General features: G+C 42.9%; 2 protein-coding genes across 4 annotated transcripts in view; one reads left to right on the top strand and one right to left on the bottom strand.

The window, feature by feature from the left end:
- Positions 1-5,513, top strand: part of CAPN7 (calpain 7) — a 28,711-nt gene extending 23,198 nt beyond the window's left edge. For all 3 annotated transcript variants that reach the window (XM_068674536.1, XM_068674534.1, XM_068674535.1), the window contains 3 exons: positions 2,286-2,416; positions 3,987-4,079; positions 4,159-5,513. In XM_068674536.1, the coding sequence (XP_068530637.1) occupies positions 2,286-2,416; positions 3,987-4,079; positions 4,159-4,303 (369 nt within the window). In that variant the 3' untranslated portion in view covers positions 4,304-5,513. The remainder of the gene's footprint in view (positions 1-2,285; positions 2,417-3,986; positions 4,080-4,158) is intronic.
- Positions 5,514-9,019: 3,506 nt separating this feature from the next.
- SH3BP5 (SH3 domain binding protein 5) overlaps positions 9,020-25,500 on the bottom strand; it is a 42,208-nt gene continuing 25,727 nt past the window's right edge. The window contains exons 4-9 of the mRNA XM_068674538.1: positions 23,541-23,705; positions 16,702-16,832; positions 14,094-14,136; positions 13,370-13,589; positions 11,135-11,395; positions 9,020-10,463 (exon numbers count right to left, since the gene is read on the bottom strand). Of these exons, the coding sequence (XP_068530639.1) occupies positions 10,282-10,463; positions 11,135-11,395; positions 13,370-13,589; positions 14,094-14,136; positions 16,702-16,832; positions 23,541-23,705 (1,002 nt within the window). The 3' untranslated portion in view covers positions 9,020-10,281. The remainder of the gene's footprint in view (positions 10,464-11,134; positions 11,396-13,369; positions 13,590-14,093; positions 14,137-16,701; positions 16,833-23,540; positions 23,706-25,500) is intronic.

Here is a 25,500-nt window from a genome sequence, read left to right as displayed (position 1 = left end):
AAGCCTTGGGTGGTTGACTCACTCTGTTCACACCACTCTGTAAGAACAGTTGCTTAACTTTTATTGGCATAAAAATCCTATTTGGTACATAAACTCCATCTTCGTAGTAGTGTTACAGCTGTACCAGTGCAGATAGTACTATAAAACCTTTGTAAAATAGACAGACCTTTGGAGTAACAGCCTGTACCCTAATATGCAATTATTGTGCTGAGATCAGATTGTGCCAGTGCTACTGTAGAGTAAAAACTCAGCCAAGAATGTCACTCATTTTCCTTTGTTAGAAGTGCATGGTTTTCTTGAAAAATTCTTGGCGTGACGGGGCAAAATCAGCAATGGCAAAGTAAAAGCACCAATACCAAGACTATGACAAATGGACTTAGCATGGCAATATCACGATACTTTACTGGTCTTCAATTTTGCTAAGGCATCTCGAAAGTCTGTAATAACTGGGATAAGCACTTGCACTGCAAAATAGGAATAAGGTGATGTATGGATGGTACGTTTCATATAGAAATGGTCCCTAAGAGTAGAGCAGCGGGGGCAAGAGCAAAAAACTTGACTAAAACTAGCGAGAAGCCCAGGCGGTTTGGGGGCCGGCTGCTGTTAGTATTTCAGATGTTAACATGAGCTGCAGTTATGTGTTCAGCTGAGGTATAAATATAGACAGGCGATCACAGGATGATGTTTATTTTCAGAACTATACCTGGTATTAGCAATTTCATCCTCAAGAAAGAATGAATTACCAGCTGTTAACTTTTATCTCTCTACCTGATGTGTATATACCCTGGGAAATCCTAATATAGACAGAAGTTTTCTGTCCAAAGAAGCAATGTCTTCAGGAAAAGAGAAACGGGGCTACGCTGAGCCACAGTGGAATAGTCCATTTTCTAGGATGCTTGTGCCTGAAGTTGAGGATTATGTTATTTCATGTAGCCAAGGCGCCATACCATCTTGCAGCTAGGCTCTTAAGTTTGGAAAGTGTTTTGTAACAGCCCCTTGAATCTAGCTTGTTCGGGAGAATAGTAGGTGGTTCGAGAGATTCCTGGGAACAATGTGAACACTCAATGCAGAAAATTGTTACTTCTAGCTCTTAAAAACTCTGCTGGGAGAATGGCTTAAGAAGGCAAAAACATAGTGAAGGTGACACAGCTGTTTGAGGCAGGTCATCTGTTTGATGTTGTAACACATTTAAAGAGAATTAAGTATGTGGAAACCTGTTAATTATTTGAAGCTGTGTCTAGCCTTCAAACAAAAGGCATGTTCTATCTGTAGGATTACATACAAAAAGCAAGTTGCCTTTCTTCAATGCTTACCTGGTATTTGTTTAGTAGTTACCACACTTAAAAACAAGCAGGTAACTAATTCACAGTTTGCCAGCAAAAGAAAGCTCTGTTAGATATCTCATACTAAAATTGAGAGGTCAACCTCTGGCACTAGCCTAGCTGTAATGGGGCTCCTGGAGCAAAGTCCAGCTGAGCTGGTTTTTGGACACTGAGCAGAGAAACTAAATCACAAGAAAAAAATCTTGATCCCTGCTGGTTTGACGGAAAGGGGAGGGAAGTAACATCCAAGGAATGTATCTCAGCCATAAATTTGTGCGAATGCCTGGCATGTCTTGCAAGTCTAAGCTTTCACTTTAATGACTAGCAGGGGGAACTCGCAAACAGATGGCCTGTTTCTCCACATCTGAGCAGCATGCTTTTTCTTGTATTTCTTTGTCCCTTTGGAATCTGTCCTCACAGATACCTTTCTTGTCCCTGCAATGCTGTTTCTCAGAGTGCAGAGATGTGAATGGACCAGTGGTGGGAGAAGTGATTTCAAAAGCCAAGGCTATAACATAGGCAGTGTTGTAACTCTTGTGCTGTTTGTGCTTCTCATTTGGTACAACAGAGGAGATTTTGGGAGAAGAGGAAAACAACAACAACAAAAACACAACAAACCAAACACAACAAAAAACCTTGAAGCAGACACAGGATAGCTGGGAATACAGATTCTTCTTTAGATACAATTTCTCATAGTCAGAAACATTCACTGGGTACTGTTACTAAATATAAGCTGAAATAGCCTACCTTTACAAGGGACTGAAGGCTTTGAGTGAGGTAGGTAGAGGACTGCAGTGAAACTTTCTGAATACGAACACATTCTGCATTTCACTTACACTTAAAAAAAATTCAGAGTCCTTCAATCAGTGACATCTGAACTGAGAGGATTTTCTAGTCTTATATTGCTTTTCTATACGCACAAACCCTCAGGATATAAACATTTCTGTATTTCTCATTTTTTAGGTTAATGGACAATGGAAAGGTCACAGTGCTGGAGGATGTGGAAACTTCAGAGACAGCTACAAAAATAACCCCATTTATCAGTTCCAGATGGACAAGAGTGGGCCATTACTAATTGAACTACGTGGACCAAGGTTTGTAGAACAAGCATGTACCAACACAGTGGGAGTATCATGTGCTATGGACAAGTGTGGTCAGTATTTTCCAAGGAGAGGGTGGGAAGCACCCTGAAAACCCAGAAGATGAGGTACAGGAGGCAGCTCAGATAAATAATACTATTTGTTTCTAGCTTTGCCATCAGTAGCAATTTAAACTTCCATTTTTTGCTACTAAGGAAATCCTTGATGTACAGGGAAGGCAGGAGTCTTCTTTTGTTTTAGTTCTGGGGTCTGAGCAGAGCTAGGTCTTGCAGAGCAGGGAAGAGGGTACAAAGGACTTGTTTCCTCATATAATTATCTTATGATCATACTTCCTTTTCTTTTATAGCAGAGCTAATATGCGGGATACTAAACAGTAACTTAAGGGGTTCTTAAATAATGGTCTGGGCAGTAGCTTGAGCTCTGAAAGTGCATTAACTCTGCGACCTGCAGATCAGGAGGAAAAAATGGATGTCAGTGCCCTGTGGAGTATCTTTCACATTAAAAGCTTCTCCCTGGTATTGCAAGTGGTATTTATAAGTTTATGGGCACTCAGCTGTTGCTCTGGTAGAATATACCTGTATCAACTACTACAGCCCATTCCTGGAAGGGCTTAAGAGGACTGAGAGTTGGAGGGGAGATTTGAGACAGCAGAACATAAAATAGGTTTAACTTAAAACGTAGCTCAAAGCTTTTGACCCTCACAGCCCCATTTGCACACAAAGTAGTGTCAGTATGCTTTTTTTAAAAAAATAATGTTTTCTCACAACTGGTAGTCTGACTGCTGAGGTTATGCAGGTCAAATTCCTACAGCAAAATTCATTCTCTACCTCAAAATGCTGGCATACGAAGCTTCTAAATAGCAATGTATCTCTTAACGTGCAGTCAAGTGTTGTGACGGTTCTTCCGTCTTTTTTTTTTTTTTGCAAAGCTGTACAGTATAAAATAGCAGCACATCTTTTTCCTCCCCTTTTGAGGAAACTCCACTTGTGAAATGAAGATGAGTACAGATGTGCTTCCATGAAGGTGTGGCTCTCCTGCTCCACTAATGAAGCATTTCTCTTTATGCATTTTCTGCATTTTTAGCTTGTTCTTGGGCACTTTGAATGACAGAGCCAGCTGTGCCTGTTGCATGTATTAAGATGTAGTAGACAAATTGTCCCAAGTTGTAACGCAACATGAGAAGTTCTGCTGAGATGACCAACATTCCCATTCCTCTGACAGTGATCAGATCACAGCCCAGGATCTGTGCCACTCAGCACAGAAATATGTCACCACAAGCTTAACCACTTGAAGGCTGTTCTGGTGCAGAGACAAAACTAGCAGTAATTTTCCATGGAGTACAGCTCTGAAATGGATGTGCGTGTCCTCCAAACTGTGCAGTCGTGTTGTGGTAATTTTCATTAGCATTTCTGTCACAAATGTTACAAAACGTTTAGATGTGTTCCAGCTGTACTGTAGAGTTTTTTTTTTTGTTGTTGTTTTTTTTTTTTTAACAAAAATTGCTCTCCTTATGGTAGTCCTGGTGACCCAAATGACTAAAATAAGCCTGTCACTTTACTTGCAGGCAATACAGCGTTGGCTTTGAACTTGTCACAGTCTCAACAGTAGGAGATCCCGGTTCCTATGGCTTTCAGAAGAAGAGCAGTGGTGACTACAGGTAATAGTAGTTCATTCAGTGAAGTCTTTGCAGTCTGAAACATTTCAGATCTTATAATGGGTCACTTCTTTTATCGTAGGTGTGGATTTTGCTACTTGGAAGTGGAAAACATACCTGCTGGAGTTTACAACATTATCCCCACCACATTCTTGCCTCAACAAGAGGGTCCTTTTTTCTTAGATTTCAACAGTACTATTCCTCTTAAAGTATCACAGCTCCAGTAAGGAGACAGACTTGTGCACTACTCTTAAAAGAAGTCGTTTTGTCCTGTCCTACAGCCTGAGAAGAGGTGAATAACTCTTACTACACAAAGAACGCAATTTTATTTTATGCATAAGTCATAGCCAAAAGCATGGAGTCACCCATTTGCTGATTAATTGTGGTAGACAGCTGTGGTTTTTGCTGCTATGGTATGAGAGTGAGCACTGTTCAATAGGCCTGTGAGCAGGCTAAAATGCTTATGTTCAAATGAACTGGCAGGACATAATTTACTGGAATTTTTCTACATTTCAAATCAAAATATAGTGGGTTTATGTAAGAGAAAAATTAACACTGAAATTCACTTCTCCTGAAATATAGGGCCTATGGGTTTAGGATTTCATTCTTAAAACTAAACATCTAAGAAAATATTCTTGTGTATTCTGCTTATTCAGCCTCAGGACCAAATATGTATTGATTGCTATTTGTACTGAATGTCTTGAATGTTTTCAGCACTGAAGTAGCTCTCACATTTAAATGTGAACTTACTACTGCTGAGCATGTTGTCCAGGCTGCCTCTAACATGTTCAGCTTATCTAGAGTGTGTACATAGAAGTAAAAGATAAGGAAGATTCCAGCTTCAGCTACTTCTAGAAGAGGAGCAATGGATTCACCCATATGACATGTGCTTTAAGAGCTGTTATTTTGTATTAGTATTACTTTAATACATATCCTAACACAAGGTACTGTATGATTTTCTTCCTACTAGCTGCAAAACCTAGCCTGATCACAATCAGCACTAAAATCAAAAGTTAACCAACAGTCACATACAGAGAGTAGAGCATGCCATTCACTTATTAGATGTGAAATGTTTTCAGCTGAAGGTGCACTGTAAGATTCTCTGTATCTACTAAAGTAGTCTCACTGGTGCTAGGGGGTAGTTCACTCCCTCCCATCAGCATCCTAACAAAAATAACAAGGATAAAGCACTTCTTTCCAAGTACTTGGCCTGCATAGGAAGGGTCATTTTTAAATGGAAACTGATGAATAAAGGTAGCACTTAACCCATGCCATCAACAGAAATAGGGTTCAAGTTCTTAAGAAAATAGTGGAAGTGGAATTGCTCCAGGGGAGGAAAGAAAAAGTAAAGTCTACTGTATCTGCTCTATCTCTAGCTTTTAAGATACATATAAAAATATAAAGATCTGAAAAGGATTTAAAGGTTAACTTTTTTTTTTTAAACAAATGACAGAAAAAAACTTTATGTGATAGGAGGAGAGGGTACTTTTAAAACAGCCATAGGAAGTTCTGTGCCATTCAGGTTTACCTGGCATTTTTTTGACCAAAAAGATATTACTTATTTAAATAATATCTTAAATAGTACCTGTATCTTAAATAGTACAGGTACTATTTAAATATCTTAAATATCTTAAATAGTACCTGTGCTCTACAAAATAAGATTTGTTCATTAGGAAAGTAAGCATGCAGTACAGGAGAACAAGAAATACCTGTGGCCTCAAGTCACTTTCCTGGAAGTCTGCTATTTACCTTCTCCATAAAGTACAAGTCCCTTTTTGTTTCATCTCCTTCATCAGACAGCTTTTTAACAACTGCCTAGCTTTCAAAGGACACTGAAAACATGTCTTTAGACTACACTTTTCTCAAAGACCCCATCTGGGCTTTGTGACAAGTTTGTCATAGTTTGATTTACCTTCTTTTGCAGGGAAGTTTCTGATGATTATTGCAATAAACCAACATAGGGAATTGCATAGGCACAAGATGAGCAAAAAGCAAGTTCCTTTATGGTTATCCTTGGCTTTTGGGAGTAGGCAGTTGTGCCAAGGACTGCTTCCTCTCTACAAAATTAAGATTTCACTTAGCACAGATTTATTGAGGAAAATATAAATCTTAGCACAGGCTAAACCAGAATATATTGCATCTATTTTTAACACCTATGAAGTTAAAGGTAGTTATGAAGTCTAAACAGTATATTCTTGACCGTATGAAAGGCAGATGCCAGAACTAAGTTTTTGCATGTCCTCTGCTGTTTGAGATCAAGCTCATATCTTGTCTGCAGTAAAACCTGATTTTCTTTTGTAGTCTGTTTCTGCTCTGTAGGAAGTTGTCCCCTCCCCTCTTTTGTTTCTCTCTCCAAGCACAAAGCTAGTGCCAAAGCTTATGTTGGATGAAATACACATGTAAGGCTCAGCTTCCATATTGTACTAAAGCAAAAGCAAGGAATACTAGACAAAGCTGTCTCTATCCAGACACAGTAACAGTTTGTACATACACAGTACAGTCAGTGGATTGGGTTTAGGCCCATAAATACACAGGATTTAAGTTCAGTATCACTGTCCTTTTTAAGACAAGTCCTGTTCGAATACTGTACCTGCAGAGTTGGTAGAATCCCATCACCATACATTTCCTTTCACAGGTAGGACAAACATTCATGTGGAGCATATCAAAAGAAACACACAAGATACTCTTGTAGATTTTGGTCTCTGCCAGTTCTGGTTGTGGCAAATTACTTCTACAATATTATTTGTTTGCCCTTTTTTATTAGGAAATTAATCACGATTACTTCTGATATTTTCTGTCAAATACATACTTTATCACTTTTTTTTTTCTGCAAGTCTAGAAAGATAATCAGAGATTAAATTGCTCCTTAAGTTTTAGTGCAGCCTCAGCTCAAGATGTAAGTTAAGCTTTTCTTTCCCCTACATCAGTTATTTTTGATCTATAATGACAATATTAGACTGAGTCAAGCTGGGAAATGCTGCACAGAAAATACTTCTAGAAAAGAGCGAGGCCTGTGTGGGGAAAAATTGAAACAGCTGCACAACAGCTTAGATTGTAACAAGGGTACATTGGTCATGTTACTTTACTCACTCATGCAATTCTTGACCATAAAGTGTTCTCTGCCTGTAACCATTCATTTAAAGCCTTTAAACATTAAACTACAAAGCCTTAGAAAGTTTACCAACAAGCAGACTGTATTGCTAAGTTGTCACATACTGTACAGTTGTAAACTGTCTAAGCTGCAGCTAAATGACAACGAAAGCCAGTTGTTGTAAGGGGCTTTAAGAGGATTTATAATTTCTTTGATTTACTTAGGCTACTATAAAGAAACGATTTTTTAATTAATATATAATATAATAATATCATAATATCATTGGTGCTGAGGGATAACTGGACATACTCTTTTAAAAAGTTTGGATGTTCTCCTTGCTTATGTGCTGAAACACCTTTTCTGAGTTTTTTTGTTTTGTTTTTTTAAATCCTACCTTAGAGCTCCATACACAACACCATATGCTGCTGTTTATAGCTCAGGGTGAGATGCCCCCCCCCCCCACATCTGTTTGTTTTGTTAGGAAGAAATGGGGTTAGTCCTTCATTAATCTAATCCATCAATTTTCAAAGACTTACCAAGAGTTAGAAACTTGATATCATTCATCCATGTACTATGTCATCTGTCCCAAGTCTGAGGTTCAGTCCTAGTTTCCTGATGCAAGTTTCATGAAACTATTTGTACAGTAATTTTTATGCACTTGACCATGTGAACTATAAGGTGTTTGAACAAGCAGCTGCTTCGAATTAAGTCTGTGTACATATAACAGAGGTTTTTATCACTTAGTGAAAAAAATGACATTGAAGTTGTGTGATAATACCAAAGAGTAGGAAAATTCCTAGATTAAAATTTGCTTTATACATTCTCACTGATCACGTATACTTTGATACACCAGAGGCTTATTTTTATACCCATAAAGGCGGCTACCATCATGTTACACTTCAGAATACATCAAGAATTCCTACCAACAGTAACCAGAGAAAGCTTGTTCATTTGCCTGTACTCCACAGTGATGTATGTTCATTTAAGTTTGTCATATTTATAATTACGCCTTTTATGGAGTTTAAAATAAAATGAGTTTTCCATTAATTTATTAGACATGCTGTTGTGCCTGTTTGCTTGCACAAGTCGAGTGTAATTTACCTGCTGAGCATTGGGGTTGTTGAAGAAGGCGGCTGTAGCAAGATCTTTGAATAATTACTGGAGAAACACAGTGTAACAGGAAGGGTTTGTTGGGTCCCACACGCTGCCACACTTCTGATCAATGATTTTAATCCACTGGGAACTGAACCCCACCATGACATACATAAGGCAGCACATGCAACATTCTCATATCCTGCTGAACATAAGGTTATTCATTACACAAGCACAGGGTCTTTGGGTTTCCAGTCAGACTTGGCTCTGGGAGGAAATTTGATAGCAAGAGGCTTAGAAAAAAAACTCAAGTGTATTAGAGGTTGACTGGCAGGTGTACAAAAATAGATATTCAGCCTCAAGTTCCTCCATTGGTTTCTCTATCTGTATGCAATACAGGCAGTAGCTTAGTTATGAAATTTTAAGTAAGACATTTAATAGTGTGACACTGCGCTACTGCTTTTCATCTCATATTTAACGCTGGCAGTCCCAGCTTTTCCCCAAGCAATGCTCACAGCAGAAGCTGGAACCAGTCTTCTTTTTCCTAACCACGTATTGGGCTGGGAAATGCTGCCAATGGTCTTTGGACCATGTAAATGCTCATATTCACTGCCACTGTGAGTTTAACAGCTACAATGTGTAGAATCTAATTTTTATGGAAACGGGGTTCTTTACCTGTGGTTCTGCACATCCTTTAAAGACTAAGCTTGCTGTGGGAAAAGATTCGGTTGAGATACACTTAGCTTGCACAAACGCGAAATGAAATGTGGAAAACAAAAATGTTTACTGTAGTGTGAAGAATTTTACATTAACTTGGAGAATAGATACACAAGCTGTGGCAAGGACAAAATACAACAGGACTGCAAAAACATAGAATAGAAAATACTTTGGGCAATACTAAAATTCCCATCAAATTAACAATAGAAACGGACATTTTAGATAAAATGGTGCTTTCAGAAATGCTTAGCCACCAAAACTGAAGAGTCCTAGGATTTTTTACTACCACTTATTAGCATAATTACCAGACACTACTACTGCCTAACAGCTGCTGGCAAAACATGCCCGTGCCCTTTCTAGTTTTATTGAACACTTTTCTCTAGGGCATACTAAAACCTCAAGTCCTTTTAACAGTTATAAAACCCCACACAGTACAACCTACGGAGCAATTTAAGAACACATTGTCAATCTACACTGGCAACTCTTTTTTTCTTCATGCATATTTGAAGGATGAACCCCTTGTCGGAACTGTCCCGAAAACATCTATCACTCCCATTTCCGAGCAATAACACTTAAAGTGCTGAAAAATAATACTTCACTTCGCAGGGGAGGGGGAGGGCGAGGGGCCAATCAACTCTTTTGGTCACTGGATCACCCTCAGAGTCCCCGCCAGACTCAGGAAGGTGGCTAGAAAGGGCCCATCGCTGCTGAGCGTTACCATCCCGTTCCTGTCTCTTATGCCGGTTTTTATAGGGCACGACCGATCTCTATCCTTTCTGTGAGCACCAAGGGAAGAGTGAAGGCTTTTAGACCCACACATGCAGCTTTCCTGTACACCAAATATCTCTACAGCTTCAGCATAATACAGACAAATACAGATGTTTAAAGAATATGCCACTGATACTCAAGAGATCCGCTGTATCTAAAGAGCATTTCATTCTACAAAACTGAAGCCAAACTGCTCTCTGCAAACGTCTGGCTTGAATTTCAGACCCCCTACTGGCATGAATTTACACGGGAACATTGCTAGTTATTGCTTCAGCCAGGCTGCTACAAAACAATTTTACAAAGTCAGTGAAATAGGGGCGCAGCTTACCATTTGATAACTTGTCTGGCCTACAAAGGATTTACTGAATAAAAACTTCAGCCCTCCACATCCATTAGACTTCTTAGTGCAGTTTCAAATTCTCAGAGTAAACGCTTAAGATTTGGCATATATTATTGGCACAATGTTCTTCAAACACTTAGAAGTTCATGTATAAATATTTATACTCCCATTAAACCAGGACAGGGCACAAGGAGGACTCAGCCAATCTGGGCAGCTTTTCTGCCCGCGCATATTCCCTCTTTGATTTTCATGCACTGAAGGGAGAGCTGCTTCATTCGGTTATCCAAAGCCAGCCCCTCAGCGGAGCTGCTCCTGTTGCTGCTCCTATTCTTGTTCACTCTGTCGCTTGTCTTGTTCTCAGCCCCTTCTGCCCTATCCCCTGCAAAGAAAGGATTAAACTCCATGTTAAATCCCGATTTCATTCTGAGCAACTTAAAGGCTCAAGCGGGTCCCTCTGCAGCTTCCTTTGCCAAAGCACGCAAAAATATAGGAGCAGGAGCAAGATGCCTTAAAACTGGAGTTGGCCTTCCAAGCCGTGCTCATCTTGTGCACTGCATCAGTTGCAGCATGAACAGGTTTAGGTTGGAGCACACAAGAGCAGCCGTAATCCTCTAGTCTGAATATGTTAGCAAGGGCTTGCAAAGCCTGCAGGTGGTTCCTTTTGGCACCTTATTTGATATTTTTTTCCCCCCCTCTGAAAAGCAGGGATTTCAGCAAGCAGGACAGGAATTAAAAACTAAACTTGGATTTTCCTTAAAATAAGTGTACCATCAGAATCCCACTGCTCACTGATTTGCTGAGGAACCTCGAGCCCCTCTGCTGCACTGAGGCAAACCTGGGGAAGCTGCGCAGCCAGCAGGAGAACAGTGAGAGCATTTAGGTGTCACTTAACTGGGATGCAGGGCCTTCAGGAACTGCCTTCCCCAAGGAAGCAGCCAGAGGGTCAGAGCTCAGTGAGCTTGCGACATGCCTAGGGGAGCTGAGAGGGTTTTCCTGCTCCCTTTATAAAGCTGAAAAGCATCGGCCCAGGCCGTATCCAGCTGTGCGTACCTCTTTCGGCTTCGCATTCGGGGGACGATGCGCCGCTGCACTCGCTTCGGGGGCCGAGGACGGGGAAGATCATCCCGAACTCGGAGAGGGAGACGGGGCTGGGCAGATCCAGGCTCCCAGGTCGCGTGGCAGGAGGAAACTGAGTGGGCACCTCACAGGGGCTTGTGGGGCCGGAGCTGAAGCTGGACACCGACTGAGTTTCTGAGTCTTCTTCAGATACAAAGCTGCTGCCGTTGTCATCCTCAAACACTTCGGAAGCCACTGCAACGGTGAAGGAAACATTCTCATTAGCAAACCTGCTCCCTAATTAGAAGGCAGACTGCCTCCACCTTATCTTCCCACTTTTGCAGTTAAAAATCCAACATAAGCTCTTAATATTTCTTTTTGGATGGAGCACTACACAACAACAAATTAAAAAACAACAACAACAAACCTCGCCTGCATCATTCTCCCTGATCATGTTTGCTCCTACCTGAACTCTACCTAAAGCAAACCAGCTCCAAACCAACTAGATTAAGCTGCTCGCAACAGGAGGAGGAATTGACTAATGAAAATTCTGTTTTGTACTAGATACAGGGTGCAGATTTTGCTAAAAAAACAACATTTTTCAGTCTCGGCTCACTGCGGGATGGGGACCTGCAAACCAAAGGCTTTCTGCACTCCAGGAGTCTCACTGGGGTCAGAAGGTTTCTTACGTGCATCAGCCTCAAAACGTGTGCTGGAATCACACCAGCCTGAAGAAGTCCCAGAAATAGCAAGACATTTAAGATGCCCTGAGGTTATTTTCAGCTACATCTCCTCACCACTCCTGCTGTCAGAGAGGCTCAGACCCAACTCGAGAGAAGAGCAGGAGCAAAGGAAATCTTCCCAAGCAGTCCCCCTGTTATCCCTGCACACCCATCAGACACAAAGGGTGCAGATGGGGTTACTTCGGAGATGTGCAGCCTCTTTCCGCCGCACGTTCAGATTGCAGGGCTGCATTTACACATTGCAGAACTGACCGACAAGGCTTCAAAAGCACAAAGCTGATGACCAGCGTTCTCCACCTTCCTGAGCCCCCTTCCGTGGCATTTTGTTCTCAGAGATGGTTTGTTGTGGTTTGGATTTTGTTGTTTTTGTTGTTTTAGACGTCAAATCCAAGACCGCAACGTGGCCTCTCTTGTCACTTGCTGTGTACTGCTTCCTACATGTTGATAAAACAGATAACTGCAGAAGGTGGAGGCAAAGGTAGGGTAAAAGAGATGTTTCCCATTACAGGAGTCCTCTGCTTGGCCAGGAGCACCAACACCAGCTAGTCTACAGCAAGCAAAAGTGTAGCTACAGCTTATTTATTACCATCCGAGCTTACTGTGCCCCACAGGAGCATCTGCTAGGGCAGAAAACCCTCGCTGATGCTGCTTTATTTAACTCCAGCAGACAGAAACCATACATAAAACATATAAAAGGGCCTCGGTGGAAACTTGCCACGTTGCAATGTGAGAGCTTAACCTTTCGTGGCTATTTTGGTTATTGTGCCTGGCAGGCTGCTAGCCCTGCCCTGCCATACCCCGGTTTTATGCTGGCACTGGACACAACCTGGAGTCCTTCCACCTGTACCACGCTGCCCCTGAAAGGAAACCCTCAACTCTGTTACACCTACGTCTCCGGGGAGGCCTTCTGCATGCTGAAGGCACACCTGTGGGCATCCCAAGAGCCAATCCCCGTCTCACTCATGGAGACACAACCTAGGGACTTCAGGGAATTCAGAAGCTGTGCTGAAACCACGTCGTTCCAGCTGGCCCAGACACCGAAGTTGTTTGCTGTGCCAGGAAGGTCCCAGCTCCAAAGTACGTGGTGGGGAGGCTCTGGGGTTGTGAAATTTTGAACTCCTGCAGTCCTGACTTTGACTTTTCCCTGCAGAAATAGAGCTGAAACGCAGATCAAACTGGGATTGGTGGGACAGGGTAGCAAAAAAAAAGGACTTTCTGCACCAAGAAGGGGAGGAAGTGTCCAGGAGGAAGAAAAAATGGGGCTTTGTGCAGTATCAATCTATCCACTTCCACCCAGAGCCAGGACAAAAGCAAACCAAACACGTTCAGCTCATACACCTTCCCCTTGACAACTGGCTGTTGAAGAATACAAACTCCTGCAGTAACTGGTACTGTAAGTTCACCAGTCCCACAACAGCCAACTAATTTCGACATTTCTTACAATGCCCACGGGATATTCCCAGGCACAGGAGCGCTCTGTACTCACTTGAGACGCTGTCTGACTCCAGTTTACTTGCTGACAGATCTTCCACAGAGGTATTGCTTCCTTCAGCACCCACCCCACATCCTCGGGGCCCCATGGCAGTGGACCGTCTCCTCTCATGAATCTCATCTGAGATCATCTCCAGGTTTTTCAAGGCAGTCTTATACTCCCCCTTCGCCAGGGAGAGTTTTGCCTGCAGGTCATCCACTGTTTTCTTCAGTTGCTAACAAGGAAGACAGGTATTAGATGTGCTTTTTGCCATGATCAACGTGGACACACAGCATGCAGCTCCACCTCACAGGCCTGGCACCCCCTGGAGCCCATCCAGCTCCACGTCCCAGGCCATGGGCTTGACATCCCACTTCTTCCACAACCTGAAATTCACCCCTGAGTAATGTCTGAGTACTATGAACAGCCCAGTGCATGAAACACGGGGCGGGGGAAATCCAGAGAGGAGAAGCAAAGACAGTCAAACAGTGTTTCTGTTCAGCTCTGAAGATGATCAGCTGGGCTCAAACAGAGTTGGAGCACTTTTACTACACACGACGAAACAAAATGTCTTTTATCTTTAAAATGTGCGTAGCAAATTGTTGAAGATAAGGGGTTTGGAATGGAATTGGTCGTGTACAGACATGCAACACGGTTGTTCCTGTAGCACTTTGTATGCACTTTCAATATTTACCACACGCAGGAAATAGGCTCAGGTGGATCTGAACGACGTACGTACCTCTAGCTGGACGTAGTACTTCGCCTTGAGTTCAAAATAAGGTCTGTGGAAAGACAAAGAGCATTTGTTTACAACCACTGGGACAAAAGGACAAGAGTACTAAAGTGGGAGTTGCTCTCCTCACAGCACTAACAGAGCTATGCTGTGGTTCAGTGTAATCCTGAGAGGATTCCTATCTTATGTAGGTGATAAAACATCTACAGGTGCTCTCAGCTTTTTTTTTTCTTCCCCAACACATCTATTTCTTGTGGGTCTTTAACCTAAAGCCAAAGAGCAAAATTCCAACGTTTGGAGCTGACAACGTAATTCCCTCAGGCCTAGATTCTGCAATGTTTAAACACAACGTCCAGCTTCAGGCATAGACATCCTGTCTGTAACCAACAGCAACCTCTTCTGAGCAAATAGCACTTCCCTGAGCAAACAGCACTTGCCTCGGCTGTAAATCCTACTGCAGCTGCATCATGGACTGTGCACCACGGCTCAAGAACGTGAAACTCTGGCTTTCCAATCCTATATGCTTTTTTGGGTTGAATTCAATACACGGTCATACACGAAATAACCTGTTCTCGTTCCTCTGTGGTTAGGTTATTTCATAGCTCCTATTTTTTAAAGCACAAGAAGAGTGAAAGGCACTTTGCCCAAGTCACCGGAGCAGAAAGGGACTTCCAAGAACTGGCTAACACAGACAAGTTCATCGTCCTACAGCTCAGTGGCGCTGAGCCATAGATCTGGTGGATGTTAATACGCAGCTGTGTGCGCATTCAGAGCTCGCAAGCAAGGACCCAGAAACAAAATTAAAAGCAAAACCAAACCAAAGCAATCCAGTAATCATCCACACATCGATTTGACAGGGCAAATCACCTAAATGACTTTCCTCCAGGCTGTCCTGGTCCTACTTTAGAACAGTAATGCTTTAAGCATCTTAATTCAAACCGAAGCGTGGAGCAAACACAAATCACTTCTTGCAGGGGAAGCAGCAATTCTTTCACCAGGTCTGCCCAGGGGTTTAGGGAGAGAGAGGCTGGACAACGTGATCCCAAAATGTCCCGCAAGACAAGCAGCTCCAAATTCAACAGCCTCAAGTCCCAGTTTATGTAGCCACTCGACAGCACTGATGTTTTCTGCTCAGTTTCAGCTTTCCTTTGTGTGAAACTTGCAGTGCTGTGAGCCAGGTCACCCTTCCAGCATCCCTAGGCAGCATGACTTCAGTACACCCATTTTAACACACCTGCTCACCCCATTCAACATTTTCCATTTTAATGTGAGGTTACAATAATCGGCGTTTCTCCTTTTTGGAGAGAAACTCCAAAACATCCTATCTAGGTGGCTCATGCTGTCAGCCCTGCTGTGAAACCAAAGGGAACACACTGGGATCCCTCCACACACAAGTGAAAATCTCCTTATTCTGAGGAAAACAACACAACACCACCCCTACAAGGGTAGTTTCAGCAAGGAAATGGAGACAAATCACACAAGAGGCAATTGGTGCATCAAGCTCAGCACCACAACCATTATAAAAAGGTATATAAGAGCCCACTGACAACTCACTGGGGTCTTTATTTTAAATCTTACTGTAAGAAAGAAACTCCTGGTAGCCAAACCTCTTCTCAGATATTGCTCTCATCTACAGGAATCTGTCATTTCACGATCTGGTGATATTTTTGCACAGTCCCTGTGCAGTGCCAGACAAACAGCATGCAACTCATTCGAGGAAGGCACACTGCTATACTGTTTTAGCAAACATGCCTGGATCTTCTTTGAGAAGTGCTAACCCTGTCTTGAATTGAGCAAACACCAATCAAAATAGACTTTTGGTTGACCAATTTCATGAAAAAATCATTTTTAGATAGAGGGATTAAAAGCTGAACACAGCAAGCAGATTGTTTAGACAAGCTACAGTCTGGAACTATAAAGAAAGACTGCGAAATACAAGGAGGATTAAGATTTGGTTGTAAACAGGACCAAAATTTTAAATGGATTCCGAGCAAAAAGCTGTTTTATTTCTCTGCAACAGAGCAAAACTGCTCATCAAACGCACACACGTTTATTCGTGACATTCACTGTTTAGCTATGCTCTCTGAAGTCTGTTTCTTTCTCCAGGAACAATTCTCACACAGCTTCGCTACGGCAGCGTTAGGAAGTAAACAAGTCTGATGTACAGCATGCTACTCTGATGCAGTCTCACACCTTTCAGGTTTCTGTCACTTGCCTGGTTGCCTTCCTAACTAAAAATAAGAACTAAACTGGAAAAAAAAAAAAATCCTAAACTGCAAAACATCCCCGCACAGAGCTCTGCGGCTCCGTAGGCAGCATCTACGTGCAATCCCATATGCCTGTTTCTCTAGTCACGCGCCACGGAAGGGTTCAATGGACAAGAACATAACTAAGGACGTGCCCAGGAAACTTTTCTTACCCCACTTAGTTCACCAATCTATCAAGTCAGGCGCTTCAAAATGACACTGAGAATGACAACAAATATTGGACAAATATTCTCCTACCAATTGTCTTACAAAGGGCAACACACTCACAAGTTTCAAAAACCCCACGGAATCAGCATCTCCTACAAGCAGACTTGGTCATTAAACTCATCTCTGAATGTGAAACCTACTTGGATTTATTGATGGCTCTTTTCAGCTTCTTCTCCAGCTGTTTCATCCTTCCCATGGCGGCGTTGTACTTGGCTGCAGTCTCCTTGTGAACCAGTTCGCTTCTCGTTTTGGTTTGTTCCGCCTCCATGACCTTCAAGGGGGAAAAGACAAGGTTCAAGAGGTTGAGTAGCAAGACCCACTGACCATTTTGATTAACAGTATCTTTGTAATAAATCCAACCAGGAGAGGGCTGAACCCCAACCACAGGAGTGAGAGAACTGAAACGCAGTTCAGGCTGTCCCCTCACCATAACCACCAGAAGACAGCACGCCCAACGAGACAGCCTGCTTGCAGGAGGCTAGAAAGCTGACTTTTCTCCTTAAAGAGTTGGCCAGCCTCAAATCATGCTTTCAACACCGCAAACACAAAGATGTTTGGACCACGAGCTGACCCCCTAAAACGCAGGGGGGTGATGCTATGCTGATGACCAGCCCCATAACACCCATCAAGCCCAGAGTGTCAGCCACTTTCCGTGGTGAGCAACGGGAAATGTCCTTCCATTCGCTGCTCTGCTGGCCTCTCAGAGCCATGCCTTCTCTCTCCAGGGTACTTTCAGTTTGCAAATTTGAGCTGCAAGTCAGAAAATGCGTTCTCCTTAAATGCACTAGCGGACAGGATCCAGAATGGTTTGTTTAAATTAAACTGGTGACACCTCTCCACAGGTCTGGCAGTAAGGAGGAAGCAGGCGATTTTCACGCTCCCCCTCCTTCAACTCTGAAGGCATTTGTACAGAACAGAAAGACAGGACCTATTTTCTCCAGCATTAAGTTTTCAAATATTTCAGCTGTAAGACTAACTACTTGAAGCACATTTGTTCCAGCTGGCTTCCACCGCCAGAACATGTCATCCATGCTCCTAGATGCACAGAGAGAAAAAAAAATCAAAGTGTCTTCATCTCGAAAAACCTCACTCACCGCTCTACGTTCTTGAAAGTGTCAGCCCTCAGGGTAAACTAAGTAGGGAAAAAGAGCACAGTCAACTTTCACCTGCCTGGTGTGCCAGCCTGCTCGGAGATACGGTGTTTTGTCCCTTCTGATATCTAAATGGAAGTGTGAAACTGCCACAGGGCAAAGCTGGGCTGCATCAGCTGGAAGCTCCTGCTGCCACGACTGGAGGCTACAGATGCTCACCTGCACACACCACTTACCATTAAACAAAAGTTGCTGCAGAACTAGAAGGAAGAAAGGTTTCCAGATGCTCTTCTGATTACTTAAGGTAACCTACTCAACTATAACACCCTTCAACACCCTGCCTTACATATAAATAAGGCAAATGCTTTGAAAGAAAGGTCAAAAAAAAAAAAAAATCCAGACTCCTAGCGCGCTCGCCTGCATCCTGAAAACAAGCTGCAGCCTCATCTTGAAACGTTACAAAGCTGGGCTGATGTGAAGACTTTCCCTGGTGAAATGTGTCAGACGAGGCTGGTTTTAGCATCTAAGTGTCTGCAATGAAAACACCGTCTCCAAAGGCTGCACAGAAGCTGGTTTGCCTTCTTTGTAGCGTGGTAAAGAAAGCGCAATTTAAAAGCGCTGGAAGCTACAAAATAATGGGGCGGCTGAAATTTGCCCATTTTTAATTAGATGTTGATCCCTGCCATCCATTTTTGGGGCAAAATGAGCACTGACTTTGATACCTGGGATCAATCACCTAAGTACCACCAGCACCAGGGACTTAGAACAGGTGAGGCGCCGAGCACCGTGTTTGACTTTGCGCATCTTTCATCTCAAACATCCCAGAAACACAGAACTGGGATTTGAGGATGACAGATTGTAAACACCTCAAACTCGCTGACAAAACACGGAGCTCGCTGCCAGCCACACACACCCACGCTCATTACCCTTTTGGGAAAGGAAAACAGGTTGCATACCTCATCCTTTTGAAGAAATCGGGGATGTGAGGAACGCCATCCCCTCCCTGCTCCCTGGTTTTCCTATGGGCATTCTGCTGTTGTGCTCACCTTACCCACACAATCCTGGTCAGAGGGCAGGGACATTGCGTGCCCTGCCCAAGGGAGAGCTGCTCAAGGTGCCAGGCTGAGGGCAAAGACGCAGTTCTGCAATACTTGAAGGCTGTCCCACAGAGGTATCTCCATGGAGATCCCTCTGCTGCCAAGAGGCTTTTTAAGCCTTTCATTGAGACAAGAAGCCACGAGATGATCCACTCCTCCACCAAAGCCAAGCAGCCTCTAAATACAGAAACTGTCAGGGCACGTGGATAGGAAGAGACTTGCAAACCACGCAGCCAGCTCTACATCCAGGAGGTTCAATGGAAGACAAGCTAGGGAAAAGCCTTACCTTTTAAGAGGGTCTTAACAGAAGCCTGGCAAGGCTTGTGTAGGAAAGCAGCACTTTTTATGACACCCAGCAGTACTGCTGGGGGGAAAACATGTTCTTATATGGACTCCTAAACAAGTTTTTGGTCACATTTTCTGAATAAGCTGCTTTGTTCAGTAAATGTTACCGTGCTTCCACCAACAAACCTTGCTGAAGCCATCACAGATGCAATAATGTCACTTCAAAAAGGTATCAATCAATTCCTCTTCCCTCCTGTGCCCTCTATTTCCAGCCCAGACTTCTAGGAAAGGAAGGTCAGCACAGAATGTATGTTATTAGTGAATAGGTCTGCACAAGCAGCTTTGTTGCTCCCAGCCAAGAAATGTGCATGAGCTGAAGTCAAAGATGGACTCCAGGAAAACTGCAGTAACAACAACAGCTGCAAAAGCAACATTTATCAGGGAAATTGAGCAAAGCTGACCATCTGAGCCAGAGAATTATTCTGGACATCTGGTTCTTCCTCCAAAATTTAAATTGATGACTTTTCTAGAAGAACTAGAAATAGAAGAGGTAAGCCAATGCAGGATCAGTAAACCAGAAGGAGGGAATCGACGATACAGGGGATAAAGATATTAGAGGGAGGAACAGAAACCAAACTGCATTTGACTTCCAGCGTGAAGGGATGGAGAGATTAGGGCAGGGAAGGCTGTGGGTATTTTTGTTGTTTCTTTCATCGCCTTTTTTCCCCAAGTAGTTCTCTCTCTTCTCTCCACATCACGACGTACCCACGCATTTTACACTGACAGATGGTACTGCACGGTGTAATATCAAAGGGAGCTTCACAAGCCAAGTTAAACCAAGAGGGAGCATGCCTCCTCCCTCTTCGCTCTCTCCTCACCCCTTCCTTTTAAAAACGTTTCATGATCCAGAGCCAAAACATTTCTTCTCCCTGCCAGAATTTCTGAAGTGAACATATCCCAGGGAAGACTGTAAAAGCAGAGCATTTTGCAGATTGCATCAGCAATCAGGAATTAGCAGTTCCTCTTGAAATTCATGCAGGATCTTCCTTTCTGCTCCAACTGGTCTCAAACTTCAGGTGATGCTCTGTTAATCTGGCCACGCAGATTGTTCTCCTGACACCATCAGCTTGATGAGCAGACCCCCTCTGATTACAGGGGGATCTTAAATATGCCTAAAAATAGCCATATCAGAAGTACAAAGTAATGTTCTGGACACCTAAAACTGATGAGCTAAATCCCAGCCTACGTGTCATTACAGCCACCTCAGATCTGTTGAGAAATAGACTTTTAGAAAAAAAAAACACAGGAATTTATCCCAAAACATACACCTGCTTGAGAGCCATGGTGGGAAAAGAAGCTGCCTGACTCACAGGATTGCTTCACAGCCCTGCACTTCTCTGTGGTCAGCACGTAGCTCAAGCACAGACACTTGCAGGGATCAGTTGCATCTTCGCAGGCAGGCTGGCATCTATTTAAACACAGCTTCCTTTGCTTTTTTGGAAACCCAGCTCAAAATGCAAGGTGAAAAAATTACTGACTCCCTGTACCTACTCATGCTGGACATCTGCTCTGCAAATAAAAGCATCTTCCACACGTTCTGCTTCCAACCCATCCAGGAGAGGCAAAGTCTCTGCCACACTTCCATTTCTAATCAGTTTACACAGATGACTTTTCTATTTCAGAGGATACAAAAGGCTTGTTTACCGAATCCTCTTAGACTGCTGAATTAAAAATAGCAGCATTAGCAGCTTCTTGATCCATGAAGAAATCAAAAAGCAGTTACACCGTGCGGCCCTCAGCTCCGCTTCCTTCCAGCAAGGGTCTGCAAATAGCATTTCCTGCTCAGTGCCCTGGAATACAAGTCTTTGTCCACATCCATTAGGTCAAGTGCAAAAGCAACCTGGCAGTATTTCCATAAACATTTATATTTAAAAATAAAAAGAAAAGAGTCTCATTTGTTCTCTTTCTTACCCTTTTCCCTTATGTTCTTGCACCGTTTGTCAGCTACCAAGCTGTTGTAGGGCTCGGATTTGTTCCAACTTTGGGATTAATTCAATAGGGCCTGCTACCTCTGCCTTAAAATAGCAAATAAAAACACTTTACTCTTGCCTGACATCTCTACCAATATAAAAACAAGTGAATTACTAACCCTCTTCTGACATTTGGCCCAGAGACGCTTTTCTGCGCTTGATTCATTGCGGTACAAAGCACAGCACAGGATTTTTCTGTCCAATATATCTGTCACCTGCAAGTACAGGCAGAAAACCTAGCAAATCCAAAAAAAGCTTAGTGCAACTAGAGTTCAAGAACTTTCTCCAAGAGCGATTCTTCTATGTGGAAGCGGAGGAATTCTTTTTTAAAGCCCAGCCTTCACCCTTAGTAACATTACTCAGCATTAGTAATTTCTAATGTAATTAACAGCTAATGATCTGAGTATACAAGAACACCAACAGCCAAGAACCTTTGTTCTACGAGATCTCATCTGCCAACTTGTTTTCATTCATGGCTTGGTAGGGACTGCTGATGTTTTCTGCTCCTTCAGCCCCCAGCTATTTTGTTTACCTCGCTGAACCCTAAGCACTCCGCTAATTGCATGCGCTGAAACCAAGAAAGCGTTCACTCTGCTCCTAAAAGGAGATACAAAACTCAGCCAGCGCTCCTAAAAAACGATGCCAGATCTGTTCAGTCAACACTTCCAACAGTATTTGTTTTTATTTTTATTTTTCCCCTTGTTGGCTCTGCCCCTAGCCTTGAGATCCCCAGCGTGGCTAACGAAAATCAGGAGACAAACTTCCACGTAATTCTCTTGAAACCTGCTGGATCCTGTAAAGGCACAGATACAACGTTGTGGGAACTGAGGTTACCCAGGCTATTTTAAGCACCAGAAAGAGTAGGATAACACGGTTTCCATCCAGGGAGCACTCAGCTGCTCTATACAATCCAGCCCGTGCCTAGGAGATTGTACATCTGCCGTGAATAAACATAGGGTTCCTATTGACTGTTCAGCTGCAGCCATCAGAGACGTCACGGTTTGAATCTGCTCTCTAACAAGTCCATGTTCTGCACTCGGTGCTGATAAACGTGAACACCACCAGCTCCATGTAACACTGAGAAATCACCTTCTGCTCTAAGTCACTGGGTCTGCAAACCTCAGGTGCAGTCCTCTTGGCTGCAGGCTGTCAGGGAAGCACTAAGGGTCGTAGAAGGAGACTGGGATCCCCTAGAAATATCCCAGGAAAAGAGGAATCCATTTACACTCTCGAGATGCCCAGCACTTCTTCCCTTGTGAATCAAAAATTGTGTATGCATTTCTGGACTTTGCTCACATCAAACAAGGATAACAACTAGGGAAAAATGACAGCTGCTGGCATCTTGCCATCTTCGTACACAGAGCACGAAGTTTGGTCTCACTTCAAAAATGCACAGAGGTACCAGATCTGCAAATACTTCGTGACAACAGGGACAGTTACACAAACAATACCCTGGATGATTTCTGTGTGGTTTATTTATTTATTTACTTATACGCCAGGTTTTTCCATCTCTCCCCTACACAGCCAACATCCTTTTTGTTCCCTGTTTCGTCTTCTGGCAGCTGGTTTTTACAATTCTCTCTGAAATAGAGGCTTTTTTATAGCTGAGAAGCTTCTGCAACAGAACAGAGCTAACACATTGAGGACTGCAAGACAATGTGAGCATTGTATGGCACGCTCACTACATTTGGAATAGCAAGCTCAGCTTCACTGCCATATCAGGGAAACTCTGACAGAACAAGGGTTTTTAACTTAGATTTTTGTTTCTTTCATGCTAAAAAAAACCTTCCTGAATTTTTTTTTTAAACAGACAAGCAAAAAGGAGGCAAGGCAAATGACAGGAAAGATCATCTTGACAGCTGCTGAAATGAATACTGCCTTTCATTGTTAATGCATATTTTCTGTAGATTTAAAAAGACCTTACAAAGAAGGTAAGACCTTGTCTAAATTTAAAAGCTAATTCGTGATAGAACAGTGTGCAAGCTTAAAATGCAACGCACATTCTTGAGTGATTCCACATGCAGACACACACTCCAGAGGAACAGTGCCTTGTTGAAATTTATTCCACGCTGAGAACAGGTTATACTAAAATTGGAACATAACCCTGGTACTCCACGGTCAGGGTTTCCATGACAAATGCATTTAGGAATATCCAACCCTAGGCAATTAGTTTGGCATAGCTCCAAACACAGATAGGCCTGAAGACTTTGTTTATTACTATTATATAGATAGGAATTTTAATTTTTTGTATTTTGAGAGCCACTCCTCTAGCTACCAGTAAAGTCAGACAGAGAACAACAGGGAACTATAGTTTGTCCCAGTAGCAGCCCAAAGCTCTCAGCTTCATTTCCTACATGTCACACATCTGGACCAACAGAAAAATTTGGTCTTTCACAAACAAGCACTGTGTCCCAAAGGAGAAAAAAAAATGTGGAAAAGATAGATGCTGTGGCAAGCAACTTTGCATTTGTATTACCCTCTGAGTAGCATGGTTGAGCATCTCTTGCCAGGCAGAGTCAAACTGTCGCTTGTCATCCTCCAGTAGCCTCTGCTCGGCCAGCGAAATGGTCTCCTTTGCAGCACGCAGCACTTCAGTAGCCCTCTGAAAATCCTGAGTCGCCCTCTGAGCTTCCAGCTGTGCCTAGGGAAGGAGAAATCGGGATTAGAGACAAAGGAAGTCAGTCATGTTTAAAGATCTACCACGGTAATCACTGAGAAACGAAAGAAAAAAAAATGCAATAGCAAACTGGGAGCATGTCAAGAATACACTGAGAAAGGCACTCCCTCAGTTTGGTCAGGGGAGATTTTTATCTGGCGGACCATTAATCATGCTGAGGAAATGTTTTGCAAGTATTACATTGCTATAAAGCATAAACAGCTTTTCCAAGAAGGTAGCAGTTAGTTCTTTGGACGTTCTTTGCTATCACTGGGACACAAGTGGTACAGCAAGCCCCCAGGACACAGACACGAGGGTAACCAGGGGAATTTGTAACGCACGTAAAGCTCTGATAAAGGCCCTGCGGTGCCCTTTGGAAACTGCTGTTATTTCAGCAAAACAGCAGCAAGTTTGAGCTTGAAGGAAGTGCTTTTGAGCATAAAAGCAGGGGAGAACAGACTCTTCTGGTGAGGAAGAGTTGCTGTGAGAGCAAACAGTGCTCCACAACAACATACAACATGCCCAACAAAGCAAGCACAGCTTAGCAGCCATCCCATTGATGAGCTGGGATCTCTCTTATTCTGAACCAAAACGTAAAACAAAACAACATCCACCAGAGATTGCATTTACAGACCACCAGCATCTCTCCTGCAAGCTTTAGAGGAGCTCTCGCAGTCTCTGAGCCCCGCTCCAAGCAGCCCTCAGGATGCTCACACTCCATCTCCCAGGCTGGAGCCCCCTCTGCTTCCCACAGCCAAGTGCCAGCCCCCCAGGGTCACCAACACAGCACTGAGCCCTCGCCCATTCAACCCGAAAAGGGAAAGGAGCCAAGAAAGCAGCAATAACGCCAGACACGCCACAGGCTTCAATAGCATCGCGGTGACAAGAGTTGTAACGGAGTCTACAGGGTTCAGCAGCCTGCAGTGTTGCACTCGAGCATCAGCAACGTGTCCTAAATGTCCAAAATTGGTGATTTTGTGATGAACAGACAAAGAATCTCCACGAACAAATGGCCAGTGTTGAGTGCTTGCTGGTTTTGTTTTTTTTTCTTTTTGTCTGGCTTTAAATAAGATAGAGATGTTGTCTCTTTTTAGGGTTATCACTGACTTGTCAGCATTTTTCACATTCAGGCTTTCAAACACACACATTTCACGTTGCTTTCCTGCATCAGGTCATTTTTTTATTCAAAGTTGTGTGGTCATTTGCTATTTTTCAACTCTACCAGCAGTTTACTGCACGTCAAGTCCTTTTAAGATTGACAGACAAATGCCTTGTTTAGCTGAAAATTAAAATCTTTACCTGAGGTTTTCTACACTATATTTTATACGTTTCATAAATTTATAAGTAGTGGGTTTGAGCTGTTTTGCACTGACATAAAGCCCTCCAAACATAAGCTTCACAATCGATTAACTGAACGCTGAGCACAGTGAAGGCTGTTTTCATTTACACTTCAATGATTTATTTTTTTTTAAATAGACTGGAAATTACTGAGCTTATACCTATGGGAGATGTCTCTGAGCGGACATGACTGACAAAACAAGATAATGAATAAACCTTTGCATGTCATGATCCACAGAGGAGGAGGCTGAGGCTGAAGCAGAGGGAAGGACTCATGTACAGAATGCAAAGCTGAGGAAGATGAAGTCTCTCCTGAATAAAGGAAGAGGTTTTGGTGTAAAGGAATTGGGAAGCAGCTAAAAATCCCTGACACAAAGTGAGAAATAAAAAAAAATATCAACACATTTCTCCAGCTAACAGCTGGCTACACATCCTCAGCACC

Source organism: Anas acuta, chromosome 2 (genome assembly GCF_963932015.1).
Source record: "Anas acuta chromosome 2, bAnaAcu1.1, whole genome shotgun sequence".
NCBI classification, from domain to species: Eukaryota; Metazoa; Chordata; class Aves; order Anseriformes; family Anatidae; genus Anas; species Anas acuta.
Note: the sequence above shows the minus strand (reverse complement) of the source record. Positions and strands in the feature narration are given on the sequence as shown.